This window comes from Rhea pennata, chromosome 10, assembly GCF_028389875.1.
Source record: "Rhea pennata isolate bPtePen1 chromosome 10, bPtePen1.pri, whole genome shotgun sequence".
Lineage (NCBI taxonomy): Eukaryota > Metazoa > Chordata > Aves > Rheiformes > Rheidae > Rhea > Rhea pennata.
In genome coordinates, this window is record NC_084672.1 from 17,829,761 (window position 1) to 17,851,944 (window position 22,184).

The 22,184-nt window shown below is 38.7% G+C and overlaps 1 protein-coding gene across 3 annotated transcripts in view; it reads right to left on the reverse strand.

The window, feature by feature from the left end:
• Nucleotides 1-22,184, reverse strand: part of APBA2 (amyloid beta precursor protein binding family A member 2) — a 109,732-nt gene that overhangs the window by 14,251 nt on the left and 73,297 nt on the right. For 2 of the 3 annotated variants that reach the window (XM_062583389.1, XM_062583387.1), the window contains exons 5-9: nucleotides 21,010-21,049; nucleotides 14,704-14,849; nucleotides 13,317-13,352; nucleotides 11,655-11,741; nucleotides 2,845-3,030 (exon numbers count right to left, since the gene is read on the reverse strand). In XM_062583389.1, coding sequence (XP_062439373.1) covers nucleotides 2,845-3,030; nucleotides 11,655-11,741; nucleotides 13,317-13,352; nucleotides 14,704-14,849; nucleotides 21,010-21,049 — 495 coding nt within the window. The remainder of the gene's footprint in view (nucleotides 1-2,844; nucleotides 3,031-11,654; nucleotides 11,742-13,316; nucleotides 13,353-14,703; nucleotides 14,850-21,009; nucleotides 21,050-22,184) is intronic. The other variant, XM_062583388.1, reaches the window with a different exon arrangement.

Here is a 22,184-nt window from a genome sequence, read left to right on the forward strand (position 1 = left end):
AGCAGGGTCAGGGATGCTTTCAAGCACATGGGCAGAGTCTTGACTATAGCTTGTCCGTGGTAAACACAACTCTTCAAAAGCTTCCATCTCTGTTGATTTGGGGAGCATTTATCCGGCCATGCATTCTCCTACAGTTTGTAATTAAGGTAACTTCCCAATACAGTGGGCTGTAAGAGTAAATGTTAACAGTGATCAATGTTAGGATGCATCAGGAGTACATATGCATTAGACATAAAATAACAGGTAACAGTCATCATAACAGTACCAACCACCTTGGGCATTCAGTGCACTGCAGAAGTCAACTAACTGAGTTCTTGAACTTCATCATAAAACTTATTTTCTAGTTACACTAGATGGCACTGGAATGCAGAGAAATAGCCATGGAGGTAAGGATTTATATTCAACTCATTCCCACCACCACCAACTGATAATTTCTTATTTTCCTATTCCAAGTCCTCTGCAGCTCACAGGAGAATGCCAAGATCAGTTTCATATATTTGTGCTTTCCAGGAACTGTATTCTGTCATTAGGGAATACAAGTAACCCCAATGATCTGAAAAGGAACTAACTGTATCCTGCAATGTAACTACCTAAAAATAACAATAATCAAAACTTAAAAAAAAAACAAACCTAAAAAAACCCCACCCTATTCTGGAAATGCAACACTTTCAGAGAGCAGGTACATGGTGAGTGCAGTTATGAATGCACGTTGTTACTCTGGAAAACACTGTACCATCTAACCCTTTCTTTTCACAATCCACTGAAGAGATACTTCAGTGTTTTCTTCACTTCTTCAGATGCTAACATGTTGTTTTCTTATTTCATTTGCACTGACACAAGCAAAAGCATCAATCTGTATGACTTGAAAAGAATTCTGGACAATTAAGATATAAGTAGCCTAGCCAGTCACATATTCCTTCATATTTTAATATATCTCCTCAACTATTTTTAATCAATGTATAATAAATGTATAATAATAAAAATATCAAGTGATTTGAGCATCAACAGTACAAAAGTCATCAAGAATATTTTTCCATCACAGAATTACTGAAGTTTGTTTTGCTGTTTTCCACCTGTGGTGTAATTGCTTTCTCTGTATTTAGTTCTTTTGCTTTCCCTTTTATTAACACTCTATTCCACATTCACAAAAACAAACTGTTTAGATGTCATCATCTATTCTATTGCTGCTAGTAACAGCCAGTTTTCATGCCTTTCATCTGTATCTCCAGGTTTTTATGAGTTTTTTGAAAGTCCTCAGCATTGTGTGCAACTTAGTGTAATTAAGCTGCCTGAAAAGGTCACGCCAGCAAAGCAGAGGCAGAGCTGAGCAGAGGAGCACGTGTGTGAACACTCCCAGGCTAGTGCTCTAAAACTCAGACACACCATTTCTCATTTATAGGCCCACTTGTTTTAAAATGATGAAAATGATTGCTTAGGTCACAAAATAAGCAACCTGTAAGGTATGACTGCCTGAAGAAAAGAACTAGATTTTTTTAAATTTGGTATTACAGAAATTATATTTAAAGCTGTTCTATATAGTGATGGTTAGAAATGCTGAATTCTGCCTATTACTTGTAATAGTATCATCTCAGTTGTCTTGTTTTCTCAGTTTTACTAGCTTGATATTTTTTCCATATGTGTTTTAGATTAGGTTGAAGTTTCCAGGTCAGCCACTTTAGACACAAGTATCTTCTATTCAGCCACAAAAGCAAACCTGGAGAGACAACAGCAGAAAAGCAAGGTCACCGTCCTCAGCCACACGAGGTAAGGGCACGGCAGGGCAGCGCTTCCCACGGGGAAAGAGGATGGAGCGGAGCCGTGCAGAACTCTGCTGCAACCACTACGGCTGCAATCCTGCTTCGACTGTGGCTCCAAGCGCATTCATCTTTTCCATTTCTGATGCAAATGGAAAGTAGAACCTGAATTCTGAAGTGGTCACTCCCTTTCTGTTGAAAGGGAATTTTAACAGAGAGTGCTTTAGAGCTAATATGGTATTGCATAGTCAGTGTGTGTTACAGCACAAGATGACAGAAACAATGCCTTCTGTTGTACAGCTCCTGTTTTGAAGGAGTAATTGTAGCTCTTCCTACACATTCTAGCCTTTTATTTAAGAATTGCTAAATTCTTCTGGTTGTGAGGAAAAATTTCTGTAAAGTACAGAGAACTAAACTTTCTTAGCTCCACTGCATTTGTGCAAAAACTGTAATTCATAATCTTTGCTAGAGGTAAAAAAAGAAAAATGAAAAAAAGTGGCTGGATGTGTTCTTAAACATCAAAGAGCGAGTCCCATACTGCACATACCTACCACAGTAAGTAAGCCATAAGGGAATAAATGGGTAAACGGCAACAGTTCCAGGTCTGCCAAGTTGGTAGAAGATTATCTTAGCAAGTTAGCTTCAATTTGACTGAGGACCTAACTAGTTCCACTCCATTGCTGGCTCTCCAGAGAAGTATGTGTGTCAATATGTACCAAACAGCTGGACTACAGGATCCAATCCAGGATGATCAATTTGATACACAGTATATTAATTTTGGCCACAGATGGCCATGGACTTTCAAACAAATCCAAATAATATAAATATCTGAGGAAAGATTGTTGGAACACAAATGATTCTAGAATAGCAAAGTCAGATGAGAAAAAAAGTGGATATTTTGGAGCTGAGAAGGTAACACGAATGATTTGTGGAAATAGTGACAAACTGGCCAGTCCTTGCACAGGTTAGCTATAGCTTCCATCAGAAAAAATTATTGTCAGCAAAAATGCATTCAAGAGATCAGATGTAATTTCAGAGATTCTCAAAATGACATCCACTGTTTACCCAGAATTTAATTCAATTTACTTACATCCTCTGATTCAAAGACGTGGCATATCATTTTGTACTGCTTCTTTCCTTCCTGAGCACCAGGCGTTGTTTCAATACAGTCTTGAGAAGCTGACCGTGGCATGCGGCGCCGTGCCATTAAAACTACAATGTTGCCAATATCAGCAATATATGAGATTGTACGCAGTGCATGATCCATCATTGTTTCCTACATAAACAAAGAGAAATAAAGACATTCTTTGTGCCTGCTATGATTCCACAGATGCTGCATTTTTTCCCTCCTGGATGGCCTGTTGCTTGAGAATGACAACAGCTCTAGACTCTGTTTATACAGACCCAGATCCAACACTCCCTACACACTCAATGGACTTGAACCCTGGCTGAAGACACAGTGGCTGTTAAAGAAACTGGCTTCAGGGAAAGTGTTGCCTGAGCAAAGACTACATGGTTGCTACTTCAAAATAATAATAAAAATCTATGCCAACATTCTATAAACAACTTGATGCTGTTGGAAAATTACATCTCACTTTTGTATTGTTTTTCCTAAATGAAGCAGATGCATTTCACAATGACAGAACCAGTTTTGGCAAAGTCATCTATAGATCAGATGTTATATAGTGATTTTCTGAATTGTTTCCTTTAATCAGTCCTATAATAGCAATATGTAATATAACGTTTTCTATTGTGTTTGCAAAAGCATATTTTTTTTTCTCTGTAAAAGCCTATGAAGGTAGTATTTCACCTTCTCTTTAGTTAGAATTTCTAATACTTTTTTATGATTACTTGTTCAGTATCACAGATCAGTTTGGCTGTGAAGTGCTGAGGGGGGATTCAGTCTAGCGTCCAGGCTTACACAACTGCTCCAAAATTTGCTTAACCAGCTCCTGCAGGTAAAGTCAATTGCTTTATTCATCTGCTTGAAGAGAGAGGTAAACTTTAAAGACTTGCTAGATCTAGTCCTGTCCAGGTAACAGCTGGCCAAAATTAGCTTCTGCTTGTGTCTGTCCAGATCTGCTGGAGTTTGAGCACATCACAGTAGAGACCAAAAGCAGATGAACATGAACGGAGACAACATGGTCCATCTGGTCAAAAGCTTTCCCAGTTTTACCAGCGTAATCCAAGCTGATGAGATTGAACACGATCAAAGTCTTCCTCCAGTCAATGGCATCAGGCTGCCAGTTCAGTTGTGCTGGGAGACCTCGCTCAGCTCCAGAGAGCCTTTGCCCACGCGACTGGTTTTAAATGGAAACCAGCCCTCGCTCCTTCCTAACGAACACTCCTGATGTACAAAACCACCAAAGAGAAGCCAGTCTGAAGCATCTTGAAACTTCCTGCCTTGATCTCAAATCCCTGAGCTCTGCATCCCTTAATTACTTTCGCCTTTTAAACTCTATTTTACTTTCTGATATTAGCAGGGAAATCCCAGCCTACCACTTCCAGACATTTTTCTCCCAGGAATATATCATTATACAATGGCTTTGATTAAGTATTGAGTTAGCTCAGACAAATGAAAACTGAGTGCATATTTGTAGTCAGAGAAGGATGTGTTGTCACTAGACTTGTTTTATTTCAGATATTACTATTTTGTCTTTTGTTTTTCATCTGAATCTTCATATTATTGAACTTCAGTTCATGCTTCTATCATTTCTTTCTTCTATAAAAAAGCAGTGAGCTCCCACAAGAAAGAGTCTTCAAGGGCATTTTTATAACTGTTTCTATGCATCACTGGGTATAAACTTGTACTTTTTTAATTTCTGAATTCAGCATTTAGATAAATATAAATTCATATGTATCAATAATCAATAATCATTTTCACTGAAAGGTTTTCTATCTGTACAAATAATGTTACTGTAGTAAAATATAATGTATAGTTGCCTGTGTCACAGCTAGAATGATGATTTGAAAGGTGAAAACCTTACTTAGGACTGTAAAGACAAGCAGAATGATACACTTGTGTACACTGATGTTTTAGCTTACTATTTGTACCTTCATAAAGGTTTTGTTCAGAATACTTTATAAGCAACTTGATTTCTTTTTTAAAAAATAAAAATAAATAATAAATACAAAACTTCTCCAAGTTCCCATTACGGTGTGTTGCTATGGAAGATGTTCCTTAATGCTAAGCACCTTTTGTTTGCAATGGGAGCTTTAGGAATGCTCATGCAATCAAGTAAGCTGATTGACTGTACTTCCCTGAAGTGCCTTGAAAAAAATCACCATTACTGAAGTCAGAGTATAACTAGAGAGGAAGAGAAATTGCGGAAAGTAATGTAACTGATGTTAGTACTGCTTATCTGGCAGAGTGAAAATTCACACAAAGTATTACAAAAAGCCTCCTCACTGTAAGAACCCATAGGACCCATAAAAGGATCTTTTAAAGCAGTGATGAGTAACATTTTTCCCTGAGGAGGCATTCAGGGGCTGCAGGTTTTTCTTCCCCACGTGAACACACGTGGGTCCATCAGCAGAGCAGGAGGCTGGGGGACGAGCAGGGGTGCCCCCTCCCTCCGGCTGCTGTGCACCCCGAGCTGGCCGGAGGTGCTTTTCTTCACCCCACTGTCAAACCAAGCCAGACTCTGCTTGTGCCGTCGTGTACGTAGGGTGCTCCTGCCCATGCCTTGGGCAAACCTTGGGTACCCGTCTAGCTGTGCAACAAAGAGGAGGCTGCGGGAGGCTCAGGAGCTACAATTTCAATAGCAGGCTGCCAGAATAATTAAATCAGCTCTCAGATGTGGCTAAAGAGCTGGTGACAGGTCAGATATTCAGTCTGGTTGGATGGAATCCAACTCATTGCCATTGGTTAAATATTCTTATTTTAACGTTTAAAAAAGACCCAGATGCCATTATGGGGCATTTCAAACCCCTGCATTATGGGTTTCTTAAACTGGATGCTGCCTACTTTAAAACCTTATGTGAAGTGCATAATTTTATTAAGAAGCTTTTAACTGAAACAGAGAATCTGATCTCTAAGCTATTGCAAGAGGTCAGTGCCTACAAACCATGCTTTCTTAGCTTTGTTTTCTGTAATTTCTTTATATATCTTGCCATTGTAGAGAGAAACTATTCTCTGCTTTAAGAAACAGGAAGTGTACAATCTGCAAACTCCTCCTTGCTAGGGTCTATTCTCAGTCTGGAGTGCTTTCTAGCCTTTTATTAGTTGCTCAAACTAGAAAGGTAATAGTTTTATTGGTCAAAACAGGCATGGATGGGTTTTTTTTCCTTGAAAAGCATCCAGCAAATTCTGCCTGAATTGTAATACAAAAATACTTATTATTGAGCCAATTTGTTTTGCTTTACTTTGTGACCACTGTCAGTTTTAAGTTAGTATCTCGGTTTATGGTTTCCAAAATATCTTGGGTCCTTGGCCAAGAGTGAGGTAGTCCTTGTTGCTTTTGGCAGCTGCTTGGATATAGAACTGTGGGTATTTCTGATGTGAACAAACAGAAAACTTTTGAACATAGGGTTGTGGGGTTTTTTAATCTCCTCTATTGTGCATCCTGCTTGCCTGCAGGCTATTGCTTCCTTGTTCTCAAGAAGGCCTCTTTTTTTTTCTTCTTTGGTAGTAGCTGTTGCTGCGTATCTGAATATCCTGCTGAGGATAATCACTGAGCAACATGCGGTCCAATTTCACCTAACTCCGCTGCATCAGATGATGACAACCAGGTACCAAGAGAACCAAGGGGGTGCACAGCCTGCTTGCAACACAGCCTGACAAAAACCTTTTCCTCCTTAGTGCAGCCTGCGGCTTTGGGTCTCTGCTCAGCTCTGGCACAGTCTAGAGGAGCTTTAAAGGACACGTGACTGAGATACCCGCCTTGCTGGGACAGTAGTGGCAGGGCATCCCTTAATATCTGGCTTTGCAAACAAACAAAAAAAAAACATTATGGGATATGAATAATACAAGATTTTCTCATCATTTATATGAACAGCTAGGTATTAGTTGATCGTTACTTGACCAGATCTCTAAGGTCTAAAAGAAAAAGATCTTTTTCAAGTTGAGAAGAGTAATTGTTTTAAAAATTACAGAATTTAACTTGACAGAGGTAGGAAAAAAACAAAACTAACTGCTTCTTAGAACTACCTGTCTCACTGAAAAGAATCACTATCCATAAAATGATTTTAATAATTCTTCTCTGTCTTGAAACAAAATGTTCTATGCTTATCCCCTAGCTATGAAATGCAATGATGGTTAATAGGTGGTTTGGGGGTATCTCTAAGGGTTTCAGGGGCTCAGTAGGATTTATAGCATTTCTCTTGCTATTGAAAAATGTTTTAGAATGGACATTTCTCAGCAGGGTCTTGGGAGCTCTGCAGAGATAATTGCTTTTGAGCAGTCTGCACTAAGTATTGTGTAAGGGTGTAATCATACATGCAATGCTCACAAGAGTGAACAGCCCCAGCAACATGAATGCATTTAATCTCACCTGCCAAGAAATTCTTCCTTGCCTTATCCATCACAAACAAGTTGCTCAAAGGTTTTTATGTCTTTTTCCCTCTCCTGGGATAAAAGTAGTCACTCTCCCACTCCCTCCTATCTTTATACTTTCTAATACAGTTACATCTAGGAATAAGGCAAATAATATATATAGTGACCATAAACATGTATATCAGACTTTACTCTTTCACTCCATCTCTTCTCACCTATTTTCTATATACTGTTATCTCACTTTCATCTTCTCACCTCCTTTGTTATTATTCCATGAATCGTCCCATCTCTATCCACCTGCTTCTCTACTCCTTCCCTCCTGCTTCCTACTTCCATCCATTCCATCTCTGCTATCTGTAAATTTGTCCTTATAAATTCAGCCTCTCCTTCAGAACCCATGTTCTATTCTCTCCCAGCTGGATTTTCCTTTACCCAGGTCTCACCTCCTCTGCAGAGGGCTCTCAGAATCCCCTGGTGCTGCCCTGCTGAAAAGTGAAAGAAGACTTGAAGGAAAAAGCTGAAATATTTTTCCACGGCTTTCAAGTGAAGTAGACCTGTGGCAGTGTGAATCACACAACCTCACAAGTTGGAAGATATTTTAGGACCATTCACCTATCAATCAGAGACTTGGCACATTTGTCACCTCTGTGTCTTCCTTTTTCTCCACCAGCTCTTTCACCTGCTGTGCTCCAGCTCCTCTTCTCTGGCTGAGCGAGGAGACGGGAGGGCTGCTGAGATGCTCCTGCCGGCTGCACTCGCTGGCTGCAGGCACCTGGAGCACAGCGCCAAGGGGGACTGTCCTGATAAAAAGCAGGCATGTGGCTGAACCTAGGGCTGATCCTACGGCATACACTGAACAGGCGGTCACCTTTTGCTGCTTATATTCAATGACTTTAGTATGAGCAACTAAAGAGTGGCAGCAGCGCCATTCCCAGTGTTGCTGGGGGCGACAGAACTGGCTCCATTCGAGGCAGCAGTACAACATCCTGGTACCACTCAGAAGCTTCAAGTGCTCATTTTTAAACTGAGAATTATACATTTTAAGTCAGTTACTACCTCATGAGAGCTATACAATACTACTGAGAAGTTAAAACATGGATGGCACACTGCAGAAATAGATTTTATATAATTGATAAAGGCATGAAAGCGCAGATTGCCTCTGCCAGCTGCTACGCGAGCTGAAATAGGCCCATGGTAATTATACCAGGGCAGGAACTGCACTAGCACTGAAAAAATATAACTGTGCCAAAAATGCAAAAACATGTTGACAGCAATGCTAAAAGTTCATGGAAGTAAGTCTCTTACAACTCTCTGAAAGAGCCACTGTTAAAGAAAAGAGAAAGCAGAAAATGTGCAGAGCAAACTCCAAAAAGCTTGTAATTATAATCATTTCCTGTATTGCCTTTCTAATCTTGCTGAACAACTCATACTAGACCCCTTCCCTCATGGTATGTCACACCGTATACCACTGGAAATTTCAGAGGAAGACGTGGTATAGGATAACAGTATTTTTTGAAAAAGGGTTATGGTCTGCATCAAAGGTCTTTCTTTTTCTGTTTTCAAAAGGTCTGATTTTCAGCTGAAATGCAGAAATATTTGAAGAAGAAAAAGGGTGATTTCTACTGACACTAGTCCTTACTCAACAAAGTGAATGTAGCTATTTATTGCCAACTACCTCCAACTATAAATTGTAGCTGTTTGTTTATTAATAATTGGCTGTAGTTGTCTTTACGCTGACTTAACTGCTAGCGTTTTATTCAAATGCAAACTGTAATCGTTAGTCTGTACAGCAATCGCCATTACTCCTAGTTAAGCTGTAATGATGTACTCCAGACAAAGCATTTTTACCATTAGGTCAAAAAAAGGCTGAGAAGTAACAGGTAGTGATACTGGTATTTAAAGATGGAATGCACTGTCAGGACTATGGACGGCAGATTGTAAACACAGATGCCCATGGTATATGGGATATTCAGCTCCTCATTTGCCTGAATCTCTTGGGAAGTCTACTGGCATGTTAAGGACATCTGCTTACATTAAAGGAAAAATAAAGACATTTACTGGAGATGATACTATACATTAACATTAATACTATACATATTTACCTTTACATTAACAAATACTAACTCTATTCTACATATCAGGAAAAAGTAGATGCCTCATGTTTTGCATCTCTAGAAAAACAAACACCACACTAGTTGAAAAATAACAGAAAAATCTCTTCCATATGGCTTGTAAAATCTCTTACTGTTTTAGAGATCTAAGTGTTCCTCTGGTCTGCATATGCTCCCAGACACATGGGCGTTATTTGCCTCCAGCTGTGAAGATTTCTGACACCTCAAGAGATGCATCCAGTACATGACTATTAATTGTTAGAAAACTTTTCCTGATTTTTAAGCTGAATTGCCATTGCTACAGTACACTGCTTCTTCCAAGGATATTTAGAAAAAAATTACACCCCTTTAATTTTCAGTAGCCCTTTGTGTATTTCAAGACTGTTAGAAGTTGCTCCTCAGTTTCCTATTCTCTGTTTGGAGACTAACCAAGCCCAGGATCTTCTAACCCTCTGAGCTTTCTTTCCCGACACCTGGCTCTTCTGGTAGCTTTCCTCTGGATTCTCTCCAGTGTTGAAAAGCACAGCACAGAAGCAAGCATCCCTTAGAGCAGAAACTGTAGAGGCTGAATTCCTTTTTCTCAGTGTCCCAGGATGAATTTCACCCTTCTCACAAGAGATGCCATTAGAGAATAGTTTTAGTTTGCAAATTAACACACTGCCAGATCCCTACAGTAGAACTGCTGCCCAGGCAGTTCTCTGCTTGTCCAGGTGATTACTGCTACCTAGAGTGCAGAATGCTACATTTGCCTTCACTGAAATATCTCTATAGTTTCAGATCATTTCTTCAGTTAGCCAAAATTTCCCTGAATTCTAATCATTTCATTCATCAAGCTACAAGTTAAATAATAACCATTTTCTCTTCCCATCTTCCAAGATATTGATGAGCATATTGAACAGTACCACCTGAAAAAACATGCTTGTAAGTCTCTCTGCTTTGTACCTCCTTTCAGTGTGGCAGTATTTCAGAAATAAGTACACTCTGGGAGAGTTTTTAGCCTGTTTATATCCCTTCTATCTAGACAGAGATTTCATATAATCTATAAGACAATATATGAGATGATAATATCCGAAAGCCTTTAAGTCAATGGGTGACTTCTGCTGCTTCTCTGCCATCCACAAAGCTGTTCCCTTGTCACTAAAGAAAATTATTGATTTGACATAATTTACCTTAGACAAATCTGTGCCGACTCTTGCTCATCACTCACAAACTGCCAGCAAATTGCTTGTTTATTTATTTGTTTTGATACCTTTCTGATGATTAAATGTATCTATAATCCTTGGTTTGTCCTTCAGACAAAAAAAGCCTTAACATTAGCTCTCCAGTTTCAGAAAACTATCATAGGATAGTTCTATACGATATCCAAATGATATAATAAGATTACTCCAACCATTTTTCCAAGTACTAAAAGATGAATTTTCTGAGTCCCCTTAAGTTGGGTATATCTAGCATATCTAAGCACTTTTGAAATTGATCTTTCCTTATAGTAGCCTGAGGTTTTATCACTTTTCCACTGCTATTAGCTGGATACAGTGGACTGTTTTCAGTGAAAACTGAAGTAAACATCATTAAGATGTTTGTTTGTTTTCTAAGCTTCTAGGAAGAATGAAAATTTAAAGAATTTCTGTAAGTATGATCAAAGTCTAAAGAGATCTGTGAGATTATTATACTAAATATTAGGGTCTACATATAAATTATATGTTATTAATTGTGATTTCCTTAAGAAAAGAATCTTCCTTGCAAAGACTGCTTCTTAGAGAATGTATGTAAAAGTACTAAAAAAAAAAAAAAAAAAGGCTGCTGATGATTGTTATTGTAGTCTCCAGCTACTTCTTTAATACAAATAATTAATAATTTACCTTCAGCAAAGATGGTGGTTGCTCAAATGTGAAAAATTGGATGTTAAAAATGGTAAGATACGAATGCCTCAATCAAAGCAGCAGATGACCTGTTATAAATTTGAATAGTGAAACTGTTGCAAAGAAACAGAGTAAATGAATGCTGGAAGACTTTTGAATCTGTTTCTAAATTGAATATAGCTCTCAATGACATGCAGACATTTTCCAACACATCAAATAAGTAAAACTACTCAGTATTATTATGTTGGCAAATGGCAAGTATAACAGCAACAATATTTTTAAGCATGTTTAACAATGCTTTTTCTGAATATTCTCACTGGAGCGAATTTATCCAAATTTAGTAGTTTTTCCATGAATAGTACAAGAGCACAGTCTGAGGCAAGACTGCTCAGAAACAATCAACATTATTCTTGCAGAATTTTAAATCATAACCTACCTGTGTGTCTGCATTTAAAACTTTAATTCTCTGTGTGGAGATGAACAGATCCACTTCAGTCAAAGCCTGGGAATCTCCCTCTGAAGTCTAAAAGACAGATGCCTGGTTAGAGGGGGGATTTTAATTTCCTCTTCAGAATGACAAATTCACTGATCACTTGGAGCATAATGTGATGTGAAGCAACTGCATTGTTAAACCACTACAAAGCTATTCAAAGGTGTTTCCAAATACATGCAAAGAGGGTGTTTATTGCACAGAAAGAGTGTAGCATACTCTTATTTTGTGGGTAAGACTGAATTTGCAGAGCCTTTGGGATTAACTCGGGCACTAAAATTCTCTGTTTATAGCCAAAATGGGGTGGAAGAGTAGGGCTGCTCCTTCCTCATTGCCTCACTGATGCACTTCAGTTCTCAAGGCACCAGAAGCAGAACAGAGGAAGTGATTTACCCACCACCATGAGCTGCTGAGTCCTGGCTGTCTTCAGTGAGCTCCCCAACAAAAACAGAAGCTGGTGCTCAGTACTGTGGTGAGTTTTAGTTAGTTTTTTCCCAGCAATAAAGAAAGAACTGAGAGCTGGACTAATATCTATCTGATTTCACAGAAAGCCGTCGGATGACTTTTTTAGACGTGAGCTCCTGTGCCCTGCTCAGGAGGGTTGCTAGGAAGTATTTTCCCTCTCAACCTGTTTGCAGAGCAAGGGCGACTGCTGTATAACGTTATGTGATTTCCAAAGCATGGCGCTGCGCTCTGCCCAGGCGAGGAAACGTGAGAAAAAGTAGGAAAGCAGCTGCTATCCCTCATCCAAGAGCCCACCTAATACTCTGAGACCCCATTTATTGCTATTATTATTATTTATTGCTGCAGACAATGGTGGTCCACAGCGCACCGCTGCGACCGCAGGTGGCCGCAGCATCAGAGTGCCGTGCCCTGGCCTGGCTCACCCTGTGCTAGGGGCAGGCATCAGCCTCCCAGTCAGACCTGGCCTCTGCGATGAGACAGGGCAGGGAAGAAAGATGCACTTGCTGCTCTATTCTGTGCTTAAAATGACTGTGCTCTGCTTATAATTCATTCATATTAAGTTCAATTGAAGAAAATTGTGTCCGACAAAATACAAAAGCAGCAAATCACTGTTGCAGAGATTCTGTTACTTACATCGGAGCCCGTCACAAAAGCAAGCTGAATTTTAGTGGTATTTTTGACAGCTAGGTTTAGCTAACTGGAGCATATTTTTTATCTGGGTGCAATGTCTCCTGTATGAATTGCTCCAACTACAGATGTTTTTAAACATCTACAATAAATTAATAAATATTTAGGAAGTCACAGGCATAGAAAATAGATTACACAGTATTAGCCGCTTCTGTTAGTAAAATAAACATAAACATTGCATTAAATAATCTCCTGGATAACACTGGTTGTATCTGCGGCCTGAACAAATCACAGATATTAAAAAGAAGAAGAGCAGCAGCAGACAGGCACTCTAGCGAGTGAATCATGAGGAAAATGAGTTCATTTTATTCCACCCAGTTTACTACTACTTAACAAAGAAGAAACCAAAATGACAACTTTATGAGGACCCATAATGAAAGACACAACACCCCACGGAGAACAAATACAACAAAAATGTAAGTAAACATTAGCATTCAAGAAAAACAGGTTACACACCGCTTTTTTCTTGATTTTAGCCGCCTTTTGCATCCTCTGAGGAGTAGCATAAAAAAAGAGTGTAGACAGATGTACACACAAAGAAAGAGAAAACACAGTGTATGAAGTCAGGGAAATCTTTTGACTGTGAATCTAGACTGTTGAAAATTAAAAATTTTGGGATAGTAGGGGAAGGATGTGAAAGGGAGATAAAGGTTTATTTATATTCTATGCAGTTTTGAAGCATATTGGTTTTTATGGGGTTATGCATGTTGTTGACTGATTACAAAAAAATACCAAAGAAAGAGTGTTGTCTGTTAACAGCTGCTCATTACATCTACTCTGCTGAACACACAGCGATCTAAAATGACAGGACATGCACTATTTTAAGCTCAAGATTTTCTATTAATATTCTAGTCATATTAATCACATGTCTACATGCCATTTTTAAACAAAGCATAATTTAAAGTCTCTTCCAAGCCTATCTAAAGTAATCAAGGATCCCTGACAGATTTGGATTGCTATTCATACACAAAACATTATTTAGGGCTTTTAGTTTAGTTTTTTAGGTTTAACTGCAATCAGCAATCGCTTACTGCCTGAGACATTGCAACATCCTAAACAGAAATTCAAAGGTCTGAAAAGTTAACTGGATGTTTCTTGCCTTACATTCTTTTCTAAAGGCCAAATCAATCATCTGTCAAAATAGTATCTAGACAATGATTTTCCCATATGGGTTTCCTTCAAGAATATGCATTTTTTACCAATTAAATACTTTACTCAATAAGCATATAATTTTTCTAACATTTAAAGCTACCTCTGTCTAGCCATCTGCTTAATCCAATGAGGTATTTATAGCAATTCCACAAAAAAATCATAAAATAAAATTCCCCTACTTGGATTATTAATCAAAAAGCACATTTTAGCACATCTGTCTGAAGCATTCTGTGCTACACTATTTACACGAAAATTGATGACAGTATATGACGCCAAATCCAAACGTAAACCTTCTTGCCCTAAAAAAGTAATATTTGATATATTCAGAGTGATCACCACAAACTGTAATAAGTTAAAAGATTTAATGACATGACAGGAAAACCCCAGTCAAACAAATATCCTGTGCTTTGCCATTGGAATATTTTCTAGCTACAATCTGCAAATTGTCTGTAATACGTAAATTCCTCATAGAGCTTTCAAAGTATTTCAAATTGGCTCTGGAATAATTTAGATTCTGTTTCGCAGAGATGCTGTACATATTTTAATATTAAGCACAGGAAAGTGGGATGACATTTAGAGTGCCAGGCCTATACTACATTTCCAGGTAAGTTTGAAGCTGCAGACCCCCTTGTGTTTGGAGATCGGCTCTCAGTGGATCAGCGGGTCTGCTGTAGACCATACCAGTCCCTACCTTCACGCGGCTCACTGCCTCCTGGGCCTGCATCATGCGTATGTTTTTGGAGGGGTTCCGCTCCGAGAGCAGCTGAGTGGAGCCCAGGTAGTTGGCCGCAAAGATGATCCCATCGATGAGGTCCTCAGGCTCGCAGGGCCCTGGAACTGAAGGACATGACACAATTACTGCCTCGCCACTGAGACCAACAGCTGAATAAAGGGCATTATGGCTGGAACAACCTTTTCCTAATGCCTTTTCTAATACTAATTAGAAGAAGAAATCCAGTGCAAAATAAACCAAGTTTTTCCTACAATTATTTCACCAAAACATATAGACCAGACATCTAGTATTTCAAACACTGTGTAATGTTTCAGTTGTGGAAATCTAAAGGAAAACTCCAGGAAGCTGTTTGCTGTGCTGCACTGATAAACATGTTGGAATTATTTACAACTTCATAAATGCTCATAGGCTCCTTTATCATAACTTTCTTAATATTTACATGTATGATTGCTACAGTGCCTAAACTAAGCCTGCATTTGAATACAGATTTGTGTTACCACATTTGCCAAGATGTTTGAAGAAGTACATAAACTGTAACTTAGGCGGAAATACTTACTGCAGTGGGGGTAAAGGTGGACTTCGCTTCCGCAAAGACCCACCATGAAATGTAATATTTAAGAAAGATTAATAAACGAGAGACATAAGGAGCTATCTGGATATTGTTTAGTGATACACAAAGCCTGAATTTAGAGACTGACAGAGAAATACGGTTCTCAGGCTGACACAGATAATATAAACCGAGAAACACGCTGTTCAGTACAACAGTTCAGTACAATGTTGGTGGGCTAGCAGTGGCACCTGTATGCAGCCTTTTCATCTGAGAGCAGGGCAGGCACCGGGGCAGTTATGGAAAAGAAGCATATGGAAAGATTATGAAAAATTTGATGTAAAAAAGAGAGGAAAATACAGAAACTTTAAAATGTCTTGATATTTTTTAAAATTTAGCCTTGATTCAACAGAATGCCTTTGCATGTGCTTAGTATTAATTATACAGTGACTTCAGTGTGATTCTCACATCAACTTGTATTTCACAAGTTGTTCTTCATCCTTTCTCAGGATGGAGAAGAGTGGGCAGGGAGAAGAGAAGATGAATAAAGGATGGTATTTATACTGTACTGCGGCTATGTTCATCCCTTTTATTCAGCCTCTAAGCTTTACATCTAGCTTGATTAGATCAACACTAAAGAGCAGTTGTTCCAGAGTTTGGCTCAAATCCCTTGGCTGTAAATACTCTCTGTTCCCCAACACTTTTATAAATGGAATTTGCTTTGAGCTGTATCAACTTGCCAAGCTGCTAACACCTTTTCTTGAAGGACATCCATTTCATGTGTGAGGAGGAAAAGCACACTGAATGGAAATGCTAATTAAAAAAAAAAAAAAAGTTTTCTGGTGCAGTGGATTTGTTTGACTTTATATTATAATCAATTGAATGTGGAAAATTAATATGTGGAGTAGGAAAAATAAATGATATGCTACATTGATGAAATTCTCTGAAATAGTGCTTTAAAAATATATCCTTTAATGAACACTTCTATCCCTTGTTTCCCTGTTTGAATTTAGATAAAGTCTTTTAACAGAAAATAAATGTGATTAAAACAACTAACTTTCCTTTTCAGAGAATACTGCTGCCTCCTATACATCCATGCATATCTCACATTTGCTAGCTGTAAATGTCAGCCCCCTCCCAGTAAAAAAAACAATTTCTGTAATGCGGTTAAAAAAAAAAAAAAAACAACAGCCCTACACTCGTCAGAGACCTAACACTAACTAACAACACTCGCACAAAATGGAGCTATTTGTTTTGCTAGGAAACGCTGCAGTTTCAAACTCTCAAAGGATAATTATATACAACAGGAAGACAGATTTTGCTTTCAATCACAATCCAGCAATGGTCTGGATCTTCATTATAATTCATAACAGAAGTCTGTGAAATTTGAAATTCCCAGAATATTGAGAAAAATTAAAAATAGCACAGCAATCTCCACTGAAACGGTGACAAATCTCCATGTAGAATGTGAGAAACCTCAATCAAACCCTTAGCAATCTACTAATTAAACAAGTCACTGAAACTCTTCACAAAGGCCAAGTCCTTCAGTATCTCCAAATACCATCCTTGTTCTGCAGTGCTGAGTGAACAAATTCAAACAAACAAAATGAAAATTCTGCAAGAACTCCCCTTGCTATAGCGCCTCTCCCATTTGCTTAAATCTTTGCACCATTACTTTTTTCCGAAGGTGGATGATGTATTTTATATAGTACCTTTTTTGATGTTATTCAAGTAATGTCTTTTCAGACCTAAAACTCTCATACGTCACCACCTCTTTCAGCATGCAACAGAACACAGCAATATTGCATTATGTGGATACCACATTTCAAGAGCAGCAAAGAGGGAAATTAATTAGAAGGTGAATTTAATGTGGATTAGTTAAACTTCATTGGATACCTGCAGCGACACTCTCATCTAAAATTAAAGTGGCTTTAATTTAGTTTACCTTCATTTGCTTCAGGCCAAGTAAATCAGGCTAAATCAAATCAAGGTTGTGTTAACTGAAATACGGTTGTCTATGTAATGTTTAAATCAGTTTAACTTGCATCTTTAACAGTTAATTGTTAAAGTTAATTTACATTAACTTTCTTGCATTTTTTCTTGTATAAAGCAAAATAAAATTGGAATTCTTGATACAAATTCTTTTACAGTCATTCATATGTCAAGCAAAGACCAAAATTCTAACATACATTCTTGCAGGATTTCCCAGCAAAAAAAAAAGCTGTGCTGGTTATTTTCAAGCATAGTATCTTAGTCTACTTCCTTTCCATCTCAAAAGCGCTTGTTGTATCTGTGCTTTGTGTGTCTTTGAGAAAGACATTTCTTGTGATTCCCAAACAACCAGTAGGCTATGTCAAAGGCACTTCCAAACTGGAAGAACACAACTCTGGAGATATATTTGTATGTATACCTACACTGTCAGCATCTCAGAGCATGAAACAGTAATCCTCACCCTACCTCAGGGGTCTGTGAAATTAGTGAGTACTGCAACAAGCGAGTATTGGAACGAGGAATTCTTCTCATGTCTTGGCAGTTTTGAGACAGCAAAAATGTTTTTAACTGATTTGTCTTTAAAACTTCTTGAAAATGGAAATAACCTGGAACTTCAAACAATTTTATTATCTTTTTTATTTATTTAGATTCTTTAAAGTCTACCTTTTTTATAAAATCTCACTATCTCTTCATAGCATTAGCAAGTGATTTTTGCAGAATCATTATACTAGCCAGAATCCTGGCAGACTGCAAAGCTGCCTCAGCAGCATTTTAAAATGCTTATAGCAGTAGCTCATACAAAAAGCTGAAAGCATGCTGGGCAGAAAACATTTCCAACATACATTTCCCATCATGAAGGAAATGGAAGCAACTGTCAGGTAAGATAAAACATCTGTTGGAAGGATGTACTGAATGGTATTGAAAAACCGCCAGGGTCAAGCTGTGTTTTTTTTCCCTTTCTGTGACAGTTTTAAATAATATAAAAATGCAGACTTGGCTGAGGTCCCAGTTCTTCAGAGCACTTAAGCATGCCCTTGACTGTAAGCAAGTGTAAGGCTTACTGGTGATGAAGAGAACAAGAAAGAAATACATTTGAAAGCTGAAGATGAGTTTGGCTTGAACAAAGATTGCGATTTTGTGTTGGGTATCGATATTTAGAAATTAGGTAACTGTTTCTGAAAAATTTACCTGTAAATTTCCGCAATATGCTATCAATGTAATAGAGATTACTTGATTTTCTCCTTGATCTATTAATGGAATGAGCATACATTAAACATTTTCAGGTCAATAGACTATGTCTAAACATTTTCAAATTTAAATTATTTTTTATATTCATAAAATAAGAAAAAGAATACTCATTCAATAACTCAGCATAACTAAATTGAAAAATCTCTTACGGACTTTTAAATATATCTATCTAAAAACCAGATGTTAATCAAAGACTCAGACAGCCGTTAGGGACTGTGCTCAGAGTACAGACACGCTTTCAGCTTGCTGCTGAGCAGCCTCACACCCCATCAGGTCAGACCCTCAGGGTGCCCGGCACTGCCAGATAAAGACTTTACATTAGGACAAAGCAATGGACACAGGATACACATCGCCATGCAGCGCGCCTCTCTACTGGGTCCATATTTCAGCTGCTTTGTCTATTCCACCATGGTTGTGACTATTCAGGGGAACTAGGCTTGTGGTGACAGGCCAAAAAGAGACAGGAAAAAAACCACAACCCCTGAATGCAGCACTAATTACCACTACAAGCCCGTAATGGTACTACTACCAAAACAATTATAACTGCAAATAGCAATTATGATAACAATTATAATAGCAAAGGGACACATTTCCAGTATTTTTATGCCTGCTTTTATGTTCATACTTCATATGCAAAATATTGTGCATTCATATGGCTGTAAATACAGCTCCTGTATTTAAGGAGTCTTGCTATAAGTGTGTGCTTGTGCAGTCAAACGCTGACCAGCGTACTGCTGTGTTACCTCCATCAAAGCTCAGTGAAGAACAGGCAAGTATGCAGAGTTAGCTGGCAGGCTCTTCTTGTGTTCAGTGGGGCCCTGTTCCATTCAAGACTCTAAGTATGAATTAGTAATAAAAATTGTGCTTTTCCTTTGGACTCAGAGAGCAGCGTTATTACCTACCACAAGCCCCTAATAAGCTATATACTTCCTTATATTAGAAAATGCTATATAATACCTGCAATGGAAAGAAAACAATAGACAACTTATCCTCTCATACTATGCTATTCAAGAAAAAAAATGGAAAAGAATGATTTAACTAAAAAAATGTTTTATGCTATCTTAAAGGATACACTGACCCCTTTCTGACAGAAGTAGTGAACTGATGGTTAAAAAATACGTTATCTTTTTATCCCAATAAAATGAAAACACTCAATTCTATCTGCAAGTGCTGAGGTACTTAAACAGCGCTTACCTAAGCTCTGTGTTACTTAAAATTTCTAGCTTTTTTTTTTTTTAATTGCTCCGGTCATGTTGCCTTCCCTTTATTGTTGTCCACTCTACAATCACTAGCTGCTTATTACAAAGGATCAGCTTTCTTTCTTGACTCCTCTGCCTCTGGGAAATGTATTTAATTTACCTCTATTTAGGTCCTGTTAGCCAGTACACGTCAAGTGTTACATGTAATTTCCTTCAGATGTCAGTCTATGAAAACAGGGCAATCTCTGAACTTTCCACTTGCTCTGGCTCTTGCAGGAAATGACTGAAAACAAAAGCTGCTAGTCAAGCTGATGAGATCAGGGAATAAGGGAAAAAAATGTATTAAACAGGTGTATTATCCTAAATAACAGTACAGTTTTTCTCGAGGTGAACATTAGAAATCAAAATTTTAACATTCATTTATTGTTCCCATTGCAGGGAAAAGAGGGCCTCAGGGCAGGTCAAAGGGGCCAGATCTCTGTGAGGTCCCCATTGCCTTTGCTTGGTTTGTGGCGAGACATTTCCTTTGTAGAAAGAATCATATGTATTTTCCCCATACAGAGTTCTTCAGTCTCCCCTGCACTGCTATTACATGTTTTCCTTCTGTTTGGAGAAAAATATTTTAGGCCTATTTATTAAAGCAAGGAAAAGATGGACACAGATTAAATGGGATTATACTGAAAAACATTAACATTCTTTGATCCATAGTCAATTGAAGAAACATGTAAACACATGGTTCTGGTATAGAGAGGAAAGTATGTTCCCCATTTTCTCCATTTGGGTTTACCAATTTTTTTCTTAGATGAAGAGATCCCCTCAGTTTGTGCCTACAGCTGGGATCCCCAGGCTGCAATACTGGTGCCCCTTGCAGGCGACCCAGGGCTGCTCTCACCAGCTGAGTGACTCTCTCCTGCACGCTGCACTCCCCGGATAAATACTGATACACACCGTTGTAAACCGCCCCTCTCCTGCGGTCCCCCTGTCCCCTTTGTCCCCCCTTCTGAGTCAGTAGCTGTCTCCGTCCCCACTTTAATCCTTCCCAGAGCTCTGCCTCCTTATTGCCACCGAGCTCCCATTGCCACAGGTGGGGATGAAAGGGTTACATGCTGCTACATATGCTATATGCTGAACAGAAATAGTTTTTAGTTGTTTATTTAATAAACTTTTCAGTTACCCTGTGTTGGGTGTGACTAATTTTTAGAATTTGGCTCTTTTAAAATATATTAAAGCACTTGCTTCTGTTTTTTACTACTTTAACTATGAACATGCAAAACTTACCATCAACAAAACTTGGAAATGAAGACACTTTCTTTGTCGGCTAGGAAATAAAGATAACATATGGTATAAACGTAACAAAATAATTTTCATGAACTGAAGTATAATTCATATTATATTTAAACAGCTGAGAATTGTTTAAAAAATCTTTACTTCTTAATTTCTGCATAGCCACTATACAAATAGCAAAGTATAGTAAAGCATATTATGTTATAGCAATTAAGTACAATCTGTCACATAGCACATTTTACCTGAAATCTCAAAGCATTTCAAGTAGGTACAACTGCATAAAACATCAGCTAGGGCAGAGGCACAGAAGGGGAAGGCGAAGAAAACACAAGTGAGCCGGGAAGTCAGTGCCGAGTGAGCAATGCCAGGCACAGTTTGTGCACCAGACCACACTGCCTATTGATCATGTCCCGAAATTACGATTAAGAACAACGGACAGCACCTCGCAAAACACGAGTCTTGGTCAGTGAACAAAAGCTGCCCGAGCTGGAGCTAGCTCGACTGCCACACGCAGCAGGGCTGGGGCAGCGCTCAGGCCGCACTCGGTGAAGCCGCCCAGCCTCATCCTATGGCAAACTCCTCAGGTGCTACGAGCTCCGGGAAAGAGGCCGATTCCCCATTATGGGACAGGGCTTCCACAGTGCCTCCTCATTAATGTTACAGGCTAAATACGTTCTATGCTTTTGCGATATCAGACGTCTCCTTTTAAGCCGGGATTTCATTTCATTTCGTGTAGCCTCAAGCATAACCTCACCCTGCATCCTTAGATGTCTCCTCTGCCCAGCCTCCAGTGACACATGCAGGGCTACCTATTGCCCTGGCTTCTCCACAGCTGACCGAGCAGGGACCCGTCTTACCACAGAGGCCACTCATACAGCTGTGACTCACTTGAGCCCTCAGCACTGAATGATGTCCTGATACTAGGGAGTTATTCAAAGAGAATCAAGCAGTCCTTTGGCTTCAAATAATGACATTACATACATACACACAAGCACATACACACACACACACAAAAATGCAGCAACTCGATTCTCTTTGATGCTTCTTTTACTTTCCAGTAAGCCAAAAAGAGAATTTCTGAAACGCTCTCCCTCTTTTTTTGTGTCATCAGAGCATTTCAGGCTTGAGCACCTGCTGTGGATGCCTACATGAAACGATTGTGGCAGCAA